The sequence below is a fragment of the Mya arenaria genome, chromosome 5 (assembly GCF_026914265.1).
Source record: "Mya arenaria isolate MELC-2E11 chromosome 5, ASM2691426v1".
In the NCBI taxonomy this organism is placed as follows: domain Eukaryota; kingdom Metazoa; phylum Mollusca; class Bivalvia; order Myida; family Myidae; genus Mya; species Mya arenaria.
The window spans coordinates 78,669,348-78,681,787 of NC_069126.1; the positions used below are offsets into that span (position 1 = coordinate 78,669,348).

Here is a 12,440-nt window from a genome sequence, read left to right on the forward strand (position 1 = left end):
AAGGAAAAAAACACACTATCAAACAATGATAAAGATATTTCTCAAGGCATTGAAAAGGTTAAGGGTCGGGGCAAAAAATATGGTAGGTAAGAAAACCGGAAACAAAAAAGAAATATGCCTAAGGTATCTGAAGCAGTGAAAACGCCTATAAACCTGCCATTTGGGACAATCTTTTACTGAATCAGCAAATCTATTAAAATGTGCAATTACCAGTCATTGTAAAAATAAAGTCTCAATTGGAAAAATATTAAACTACATATTTCTACCATTGGCTATAAAAGGCTTGATTAGTTGGTGCAAAAAGGATGGAACACTTAAATTAGGCTTAAACAGACAATTATGCAGCAATATTTTTTTTTATTTTCATAGGAGTCACAATATCTACTGCCATAAAATAATAATAGCTGTATGCTATCGGTTGGCAAGAAGAACACCATGAATGTTCTATCATAATTGCTCACCTGAATACCATGGGTTTTATGAGAAAGCTTCTAAGAGGAATTTGACTATGACATCAGTTAAATGCTAACATTCAGACAAAGTTTGATGAAGATTGGACCAGATTTGGGGTCTCAATAGGGTTTTTATCAAACATTTGACCATAACAACATGTTTATTATCTCACATGCGACAGAATAAATGAAGTACATGTAACTTCACCAATGTTCAAGACAATCATAAGGTTTGAAGTTTAGTAAAAAGTGTGACCTGAAAGTGTGAACAAGAATTATATAATATGTGACTTAGTGACCTACCACTAATGGTGCATGAAGATTGGCTATTTTTGCCTATTTGAAAGATGGCCCAATTACCTTGGGATTTTTGTATGCTGATATTAGAATTGGGAAGAAATACTTACTTCTATAATAAGTTCAAGGTATAAAAATAAGTGATATGTGTAAATTAATTAATTTATACCATGTAAAGATTCAGTGAAAAAAATTTCAGTCCATTTGGGAACAATATACACTAGAAAAATAGCTGAATAAAGGCTATAAAAACAGCCAAAAACACCTCAAGTAGAAGAAAATGTGGCTCCTAGTGACCTATCTTTTCCTTTAAAAAACCCCCAGATACTTTCCTATCTCTTGTTTCCAGTAATTATAGATGTCCATGTTATATATTATTTGCACGCAATCTCATTTACATTTCATTATTTACATGCATAGTCCTGTTCCTTTCATTATTATGCCTTGCGTGTCACTTTGTCAGAAACATGTGGAAGAAATAAAAAAAGCTTTTAAAAAGTTTTCTGGAAGGCGTCTGAAGACATAACATTTTAAACTGCTGACAAAGTTTAAATATGACCGTCAACCATGACTTTGACCTTTGCTCTGTGAGAAAATCCGTTTTGAAGTAATTTTTTGACAATGAGGTTTTCAACAACCTACCACAGAAGTTCTCAAATTATTATGCCATCATGATATGATCTATTTATCGACAGACCAATCATCATACCAAAATTTGCAAATCCTTAAAGACTCTTGTTCCTTAATGGGGGCATAAAAAGATGCACCTAAAGGTCTCCTTTTAACACCTAGGAAACAAATCTTTATTTTTTGTGAATGAAAATTGTTTCTGATTTTAGTAACAATGCAGTCACTTCTCTTTGTTGCTAGCTAGAATTGGAAAATAGTTTGCACTTATAACTAGGATCTTGAATAAAAGTTCTCTGAAAAAAATATGTAAGTACAAGAAACACTACACCATGGGCATAGCTAGATATGCACAATAAATATATTTATATAGTTACTTTAAGCTACAGCGCCAAGGGCCCAATGCCACTTTGCACATCTATTTTGACCATTTCAGACAATTACTTTCTTTTCATTTTCCAATTAAGATGCCAAATGAGTGCATTTTCCTGTATCGCTAGCTATGCCCCTGTATACTACCAGTTAATGAAAAAGTCCTTATAAAGCCACCACCTCACACCACACAATCAAGTCTTGCAGTACATTGAACATCAACTCCTTACACCTGTATTTATGTTATACTTATGGAGTACTGGGGTAATCATAATTAATAATTATGTAGCACTGCAATACTTGATAACCGCAAATCTAGTCCCAAAGCTTGAAAACATAAATACCCGCATTAGAGCTGGTGTTTCTGGAAGCTGGAAATTTTAAAAGCATGCAACAACATTTAATATGTTAACAATAAAATGGACATTAAACCAAGTAGTAAAAGTATATAGAAAACAAAATGTGACACAAAAGAGTACATGACTGTATTTGCATACATGTATAAAGTATTATTGCTTCATATACAGGCGCTTGATCCTTCTGAGCAGATACATTTATTGCCAAAATGAAATCAGTATATAAATGTGCAAGAATAAATGCCAGCTTTAAAAAGGATGAGAGTGAAACATAACAATTGTAAAACATAAGCATAACACGAATTGCACACAGGTATATGCCAACCCTAAATAATTTATTTTTCTCTGTATTCCATTGCACACGGATCCATAAGTAAATAATTTATGAATTAAATTTCATGGCAATCAAATATATCCACAAAATCATAGAGAACTTGTGTAGTAAGTTTCATATCTAAAATAAATATTTCAAACATTATAAAGGCCAATATAAGAGTTTTTCACATGATGTCAGCGCACAACAACACCAGGGCTATGACAATAACTCCATGCTTTTCTTTCTAACAAATTTAAAGACAAGCTGAATAATACAGCGTATACAACAACAGTTAAGACAGAGATACCTTGAAGAAAATAAGAGCATAAAAACTAAACAAAATGAAAAATGAGCCCAAAGCAGATCTTTTAAAAGCATTTGTGTAACAGCCTTAAGTGTTCACACAGGCTCCTGCTTCCACCATTGGAATCCCCCGGACAGATTAATGTTCAATTATTGAGAAGAGCTTTGACAAACAGAATTCCATTAAGCAGATTAAAACCCCAATATCTCCATTTAGTCATTAATTGGTGAGTTATTTAGAAGCTTAGGCATGTGAACTGGCTAATATAAAGGTGTTCACGCGGCACTTTGCAATGAACACTAAGAAAGGTAGCATCCGTGTATGGTCTTCTAAATGATAAGTTGGTGCTGGGCTGTTTCCAGCCTGCTTTAGAATACCAACAATAACAATAACATATTAGTCCATAAAAGTGAACATCAGCGCTCAAATTATAAATACTTCAAACAAACAGTGGTATGCAACGTATGCAGAAAGTCCGAAAATTTTAATTGCTGAAAAAGTGAAATCCTCACAAAATAAACAAGAGCTGTCACAGAGACAGCGCGCTCGACTATTCCGCCGCATTTCAGTGTAAGGATTGAAAAGTTTTGGCGAAACATGCAAGGATCACTGTTAGATTAGATTTCGATGCAATACATGATGTGCGGAGATATTAGCATAAATGTGGTAACATGCAAAATTTTAACCAGAATTTTTAAGTGTAATAATAAAGGGCCATTATTTTAAAAACACAGTTATCTTACTGATTAATCAATTAGGTTGGGTGGTTGAATACCATTGTAAAAAGTCTCAATGCAAAACATCAAGTGGTTGCTGAGATATTATCCTATGTGTGCTAACATGCAAGACCTTAACCAGAATTTCTAAGTAGCTTAATAAAGGGGCAAAAAATATATAATATGAAAGATAGAGTTAACTTACTTGATTAAATAAGAAGGTAAAATGGTTGGGAGCCTGTGTGTAAAGTTTCAGTGCAATACATGATGTATTTGCTGAAGCATTGACTTAAAAGTGGTTACATGCAAAACCTTAAGCAGAATTTCTATGTTGAATAAAAAAGGGGCCATTATTTGAATTTAATGCAAACTAGAGTTATCTTACTTAGTTATTTAAGTAGATTGGATGGTTGAGTACCATTTTATAAAGTCTCAATGCAATTCATTCAGTAGTTGCTGAGATATTAACGTATGTGTGCTTAAATGCAAAACCTTAACCAGAATTTCTGAGTCGAATAATAAAGGGCCATTATTTGCATTAAATGCAAACTAGAGTTATCTAACTTGGTTAATTAAGTAGGTTGGATGGTTGAGTACCATTGTATCAAGTCTCAATGCAATACCTCAAGCAGTTGCTGAGATATTAACCTATGTGTGCTTGCACACAAAACCTTAACCAGAATTTCTAAGTCAAATAATAAAGGCCTATTATTTGCATTAAATGCAAACTAGAGTTATCTAACTTGGTTAATTAAGTAGGTTGTATGGTTGAGTACCATTGTATCAAATCTCAATGCAATACCTCAAGTAGTTGCTGAGATATTAACCTATGTGTGCTTGCACACAAAACCTTAACCAGAATTTCTAAGTCAAATGATAAAGGCCTATTATTTGCGTTAAATGCAAACTAGAGTTATCTAACTTGGTTAATTGAGTAGGTTGAATGGTTGAGTACCATTGTATCAAGTCTCAATGCAATACCTCAAGAACTTGCTGAGATATTAACCTATGTGTGCTTGCACGCAAAACCATAACCAGAATTTCTAAGTCAAATAATAAAGGCCTATTATTGGCATTAAATGCAAAGTAGAGTTACCAAACTTGGTTAATTAAGTAGGTTGGATGGTTGAGTACCATTGTATAAAGTCTCAATGCAATACCTCAAGTACGGTAGTTGTTGAGATATTAACCTATGTGTGCTTGCACGCAAAACCTTAACCAAGGGGTGACGCCGACGCTGACGCCAACGCTTGGGTGAGTAGTATAGCTCTCCTTATTCTTCGAATAGTCGAGCTTAAAAGTATAAAATTTCATATTTCTAACATTTGAAGAGTACTGCGGAGCGACAGTCATCACTTGTCTGTTCTTTTTCAGTCAAACAAGGGACACAATTTAACACTTTAAAACCACCAGAGTTATGGGCCTGCCGCCAACAAAATCCAAGGCTGCAACAATACTTCAATTTTTACCCAAATGAAACAGATGAACTCATAAATACTGCTTAATAACATTTTGCTGAAAATGCAGAACATTTATTTAAACCCACCACTTTAGTAATTAACAAGACAAATAATAAATATGCAAAACAAACATGAACTATTTAAATAAAAATCAACAAAATTCCTCAGAAAATTACAGAAAAAATCTAACTGAGAAAGCTATAAAAACGCAAAATAATAAAAGGTATAAGTTTGCAAATGAACTTATTTACATATATATAATCCATCTTAAATATTTTAAAACATGTGATTTTTGAAAATACCTTCACTCCATGACCAACATCATCCAGAGATGTGTAGTCGATATTTTTACGTTGATACTTGGTCGGTTTTTCGCCATGTTCGGGAAATATGATGCCGTTTTTAACGCCAAGTGGACGTGTGGTGCTCCTGTTTGTGGTGAGAACACCAATCTCGCGCCGAGCAACCTTTTCCTTGTGGATATTGACAGTCTGGAAAAACAGAGTCAGTATTTATGAATGTTAAGGTCATTATGGTAAGTTCTGAATAAATATTTTTGAAAGAAAACAAATGTTTACCTTCTTTGTTTATCAGTACTTGGAAGTCAGGGTTATGATGACATCGTAGTAAATATTGTGTCAAATTATGTTCAAAATACTTTTTCCCGAGAAAAATAAGCGTGATTATTTCAACAACAAAACACACACATCAACTTTTTTAAATATTCTTATTCTTAATGATTTTATACTTGGGGGTTGACATTCACAAAGCATTGTAAGAGTTTATGTTCCAAATCCATGACACTTCTCAACATACATCACAGAAAAAATCGTTATTTTTGCGAAAACATCTTTTAACTTTGAAAAAAAAAATCTAGACAATTTAAGCTTCGTCAGTGCAAAATCAATAAGAAAGAAAGCATGTGTCAAGTACATCAGCACTAATCTGAAATAGGACTTTAATTTGTAGTTGAAGTTGTCATAAGGCCAACAATAAATTATTGTTTCTTTCCCCTTCTGTGAACAAACTGCAAAAAAACCCCAACAATCTTTGGTCATAATTGATCTATTTTTAATTTTTATTTATTTCAAGAACAAATTCTAAATTTACATGGCCATCTAAATGTTTGTTTATTCAACTGACACGATGCCTAACACCCCTGACTTTAATATTATAAACTCTTCAACCATTATGGAGAGTTTTAGTAGTCACAACTAGCCACAACTAGGGATGACCATGGACAAACAAATGCATGTTGACTTAGATTCTTTTTTGAATGATAATAAATGATAATAATTGATAATAAATTCAAAAGAATGATCAATTAGTGTCAGAAAATATATTAAAAAAATATATATTTTACATACCTACCTACCCAACACATTTTTCATGGGTAGCGGAAAGGGAACAAACAATATTAAAGTTTGCTATAAATATCGGCATTTGAAGAAATGTTCACTTTAAAAAAACTTTAAAAAAAAGAGTTAAAATGCTTAATATTATATAAGAAACCTGATGCTGCTGTTTTAAAAAACGGTCATTTGAACAAATACCACATAACATTTTGTAGGAATATGCGGTCAAATTTAATGATGTCCAAGGTGCCAAACTTCTTGCACCAAATTTCCTGCTTAACCACTATTACCACAGGTTTCCAACTGACAGATGAGCGCTAAGTTATAAGCTTCTTGTACAAAATGAAGCTTCAAAGCATGATATGTCAGGATAAAATCTAAGACAATTTCTTGTTAATTATATAACATGTACATATACATATGTGCCTATAATAGTACATGTTTGTATATATGGAAGCATGAATTCAGTCATCGAAGTTTGATTTTTGGGAAAAACAGCTTAAATTCTTATCATAGTGCTTGACATCAAACAATTCAACAAGCCCTGTTACATAAAATCCAGGATTTGAGCAAACCAGCAATGCATTTTACAAGTACAGGGCTTGCGAATTTGTTCTTTTATCGACCACTGTGAATACAAATCTGTGTGTACTTTTACAAAACCGTTGTTAAAATCCTGTTAATCATAACGGCTGTGATTTATATAATATTATGAGATATAAATGATTCCATACAACAACTTAATTAAGACTTATGCTTCATAAAGAATTCAATGATATTTCCTCTGGGCTGTGTTTCACCTCTAGGGGAATGGGGCTCAGGAGCCCTATAATCTGAACGGAATTTTTTCCAAAAAAAGGAAATTTTGAATAAACACAAATAATTCTTATTCTTAAATAAAATGAGAGCAGTCTCAGACTGCCATATCCCCTGTGGATTGAAGTACAGTATCTCCTTCGCATTTTGACAGAGGATAGGAATTGAACATTCTTCAAGAATACAGAAATTGAGTCATGGGTTTTGTTCTATTTTTGTAACAGTTACATGTATGTGGTTATCTCTAGTGTTCCTATTGTGAAAACATTCATGAATAATTATTTCCATTACAGAAATTTTGCCTTAAAATTATATGCAGCAATAAGATATGGGTATCAAAAAAACTTCTAGAGTTACGGTTCCTTTGCACTTCTCTTAAATAAGATCAACGTCTAGGACTCAACTTCGAGACATTCAGACTAAAAATAAGGTATGAAAATGAACTTTAAATTAATTTGTCAATACTTGTTTACGATGCAAATTAGGCAAAACTGAGGTCTTATTAGGAAATTCTGAGGGGCTGCATTGAAGCGTGATATGTGTGCGCATGGGCACCACAGAAATTTGGAATATAAACATCCGGTAAAAATGAGAGTTGTCCAAAGGCTACATATGCGATGGATATATCAGCTATAGATTTTAGTTTTACCCTAACAAAAGCGTTTTGTCCTCTGTTCTTTCAAGAAAAGATGGACAATCTACTGGCAATGTCCAACTGTCTTTTTGCATACACTGATACCCTTCCTCAGAGTTCAATTTAGACAGCATATTGTGAGTGACTTTTGCTCAAGCTCACAAAACTGTGCGAGTGAAATTTTCCATCAGTTTAAATCAATGGAGAGCACTTCATTGTTTGTGCTTGTATAGTTACAGGGATGTGATTGACCTGGCAGCTGGAAGGCTGAGACCATTTTGGCCATGGGTTCTAGAGCCGCTCTTGGGGGTCAAAAGCACACTGCCGTAGAAGAAAAACTGGCTTTTTAGAAGCTCTTTTGAGGGTTCTTCTGACTTTAAATTTGAAGCAAACTGGGATATCAACTCTAACAACCAAATCCGCGGACAAATCACATCCCTGAATTAAGTTCAAACACTGTACCTGTGCAAGATGATTGACGTTCGACTCCATCTCTGCAAGCTGGTTCTGTTGAAGGTCGAGCAGTTTAAGGAAGTTGGTGGCCAGGTTGTTTATCTGGTAGGCCACACTTGCCAAGGAGTGTGTTGTGTAGTTCTTTGTCTCTTCCAGCGCCTTTCGCTTGTCCTTCGCCTTAAATGATACAAAATGTGAGTGTGCTTCTGCTAAAACTTGGCTGATTGGACAAAATGTCTCGAATGAGGGATCTGTTATCATTTTATCAAAAGGTGGGTTCACTAGAGCACATTTTTGGCTCTGCAAATTTTCAAAAAAAAATGAAAGTCAGTGTAGTGATTGAACCATATGCTTAAATAACAAGACTTTTTAGAGTATTACTGGAAGCAATGGATGCTCCCCAAGCCCATTTTCTATGAAAATGCAAAATTGTAATACATACTGATAGAAGATGAATGGTTTTAGCATCATTATACACAAATAGAAAAAAAATACCTTTAAAACATTCCAAGATATGGCCCCGACAAGCAATAAATTTCAAAAACCATGTTAAGAAGAGATAACTAAAATCATATGAAGGGCAGGAATACAGTTCTTGTACACTGCACTTCAACTCATTGCCATCAATCTTTATCTGAAGTTTCATTTCAATCCCTTTAATACATTTACTTTTCAAGATATTTCCTGTACAAGAACCCATTTCAGAAAAATATCAGGTAAAGCCTGATAACTAAATAAATATGAATGATATAATTATTATTTTAGAAAACTGCACTTTTTCGCATAGCAATCTATCTACATTCCAAGTTTCATTTAAATCCCTTCAGTAATTTCAAAGATATAGACCAAGCAAGCACCCATTATAAACAAATTTCAGCCAGGTTTAGGGGAGGTAAAGTGGAAATAACTAAACAAATATGCAGGGCAGGATTATGATTCTTCCACACGTTGCCATCTATCTATCTAAATTTCAAGTTTCATTTGAATCCCTTCAGTACATGTACTTTTCAAGATATGGCCCAGACAAGCACAGATTTTGAAAAAATGGTAAAGGGGAGATAACTGAATAAATATCCAGGATAGGATTATGGTTCTTGTGCACTACACTTCTTTTTATTGCCATATATCTTTATACTGTAAAATCATTGATATTGGTGGGACATAAATTTTCGTGGTTTCAATTTGTCGGGTAATTCACGAGTTCAATATCCCAACGAAATTTGGACCTTTCATTCTCATGAATGTATTCACACGCAATATTCATGGTGGGGGTATTCAATGTAAGTAACTAAATAGACAGGTACATGCATTCATTGTTTATATATGACATTGAAGGAACATGAAAACTAGCTGAATATTAGCCTCCTTTGCAGAAATGTATTAATCTTGTGTGTTTGAGCGTAATCGATTATTTCTGAGCTTCATTTAAAATGCACAGATAGCAAGTGAACATTACTATGTTTTCCCAGTTTGCAAAAATGCTTAATTGACATTCACTGGCTTCATTTTTTTATATCCTTGATGTGGTTGCATCTTAATTCATGACCCTTAATTTACAAATCAAGCGATAATTGACATTGGTATCTGCACAATTTGTATCTGACAAGAAAATATAGTTCAAGAATTGAAATATACCTGCCACACAAGCACAAACTACCCGTAATTCACCTTTGAGTTCGGACAATCTAAACATTCGGACATCCATTATTATTTTCAAAAATAATTTATTTTAGGTACCTAATTTTCCGACACCGAAAGGACATCGATTGTAACTTACAGTTACTAAGTCTCACAGACAAAAATTATTGATCTTTATCGTTACAATGCCTGGCTAGATTACCTAACCGTATACATCACTGTGATAAGTTAGTTAGTTAGTTACTACCCATCCTAAACGATTTATTGCCTGTTGAAAAGGATGTGTGATATATTTAATGGAGGATTATAGAAACAACAAGGGCAATCAAGAGATTAAGAAAACACAGACATGACATGTTTGTAAAACGATCCGCCAATAAACTTTGAAACTTGTACCACACTTTTAATATAGACTTTATGAAGCAATAATCGTACAGTAATACTCATTGAAACATCAATAGAACAATAAAAGTCAACACATTCAATGATACAGGTAACTTTTTAATGTGATGAATTAAAGTTAGAAATGCAATACTTAAGTTAAAATCAAAAACACCACCCAGACACATTAATCCTGCATATCAATATCCATGCTCTCCATGAGATCCTCGTGGGTATAACTGAGAGTTATGAGACGTTATGAGAGACGTCACACAATGTGACTGTTTGATCTGAAGCCGATAAAAGGTGTTTATTCATTTCAATGCATGTATAAAATGGTGTTGAATGGGATTTTAATTAACTTGATGAAGGAATTACACTTATAGGCGTAATAACCATTGATAACTACGGATATATTAATAAGTAGTAAAATGCAGACATGATGAAAAAAGGCAGGTTTACCATACATGTAGATAAAATGTAAAAATGGTTATTTTCTATGAATTCGGAGAGCGAAAAATTAATTATTTTAAGGTGTCCAAACTCTAAGTTGAAGAACGGTAAATTCATTCAGAAATCCAACTCTAATATTGTCAACTTTACGTACATACATTTCGTAACAAATGCTTTTCGTACCCAAAACACATTTTTTTTCAGGGAAAAATAGGTTAGGGTCGGCGGGAAAAAATAGGGTCGTTCCGGTAACCTGAAACATACCTATTTTTTTATTTGGCCTAAGGGTCAATCTGTGGGAACATCCAGACTTACAACGTCCAGGCGGACAGACGGACAAAGCCGTGACATTATGCCAACCAAGGGATTTATTTGCAATGGATAAATTTTTTAGGGCTTTCAACAACAATGAACTGTCATGACTCTTGCTTTCAAGCACTTGTTGCTAAGAGCATCTGGCTAATAGCAACACATTTGAAGACAGGTTTACAGACATAATCAATCATGGATCACTCTGCAACACTAACATGTACCTCCGTCCAAAACTCTAGTTTCATAGGGCAGCTATTTTAACAGTAAATATTTGTACTTAAATGCATCAAATTAAAAAATAATTGGTGTGAAGAAGGTGTTGCAATTTGAAAAGATTTGTATTTTATTGGCTAATTGTATGGCTTTCCCAGTCACTGCATTTAGGATGATACAATATGGTTCAAATATATGACAGTTGGTCCATATTAATAATAGTTTACGGAAACAAGAAGATACATGTAGTGAAAGTAAATGAACTCTTATATTGTAATTTTTACTATTGTTCTACCTTTTCTGTTAATTTCCTGATTCAACTCCCTGTTTCAAAGGTATAAAAAGGGTCTAGGTCTCAAAAAGTCTCAAATGTTTGCTGAAAGGTTCTGCATTAACATCATGGCAGTTTATATATCTCATTTGAGTGATCATAGGAGCCAATAAAGTTACAAAAATAAAGAACTTAGAATAGATGTTAGGCTCGTTCAACAGTTTATTCTGATTCCAGAACAGTTTAAAGCCATACTCTGGTCTTAAAGCAAAATGGTATCCAAGATTAATGGGGGAATTGGGGAACACACTCACAACTGACATTTACTGATAGTCATAGGACATTGACATGATTGATCCTACTTGGAAAGATTAATAACAAACGTTTAAAATTATTTCTAAAATATAATTATTGGATTAGAGTTTTGAACTGCATGCAACTTAAAATATCTAACTTTGTTCAATCATATTTGTGGTCTAATTTATGTTCTAACAGTCAAAAATACAGGATAATCTGCTTTTACAAGAAATATTCACCACCCACTAAAATTTGACGATGACATACAGTTAAATAATTTTCTTGACAATACTGTGCAACTTGCTCCAAATTGGTAAAATTTTCCTGGAGGTTATGTCGACCGTCCGGAATTTCGGCGTCGATCAATTGTAAAAGTTCTGACATTTTTGTTGATTTGGGGAAAATCGAAAACAAATAGTTTAGATTTTCGCTTCCTGTTTCCCATTCATTTATTTCACGAACACATTGTTCGTTGTCAGCCGATTCGGTTAACCACAACTAATACATGTTGAAAATGAATGCAGGCTGTCATGGTCATTCTCATATCGAATGAATAGAGACCACTAGTCTACAATGCTATTCGAGTCAAGTCAAGACAACATTTATTGTTGTTTTACAGTTTATAAAGCCATTTTAAAGGTATGACATTTTTGGTACTTCTTTAATTAACTAACGTTACTGTACAGTAGTTTAACTATTTTCGCGGTGATTTGAAGG

At 33.6% G+C, this 12,440-nt stretch overlaps 1 protein-coding gene across 3 annotated transcripts in view; it reads right to left on the minus strand.

The window, feature by feature from the left end:
• LOC128233987 (abl interactor 2-like) overlaps window positions 1-12,179 on the minus strand; it is a 31,171-nt gene extending 18,992 nt beyond the window's left edge. For 2 of the 3 annotated variants that reach the window (XM_052947901.1, XM_052947899.1), the window contains exons 1-4: window positions 11,991-12,179; window positions 8,168-8,335; window positions 5,203-5,391; window positions 2,093-2,119 (exon numbers count right to left, since the gene is read on the minus strand). In XM_052947901.1, the coding sequence (XP_052803861.1) occupies window positions 2,093-2,119; window positions 5,203-5,391; window positions 8,168-8,335; window positions 11,991-12,107 (501 nt within the window). In that variant the 5' untranslated portion in view covers window positions 12,108-12,179. The remainder of the gene's footprint in view (window positions 1-2,092; window positions 2,120-5,202; window positions 5,392-8,167; window positions 8,336-11,990) is intronic. The other variant, XM_052947900.1, reaches the window with a different exon arrangement.
• Between the last annotated feature and the right edge of the window lie 261 nt (window positions 12,180-12,440).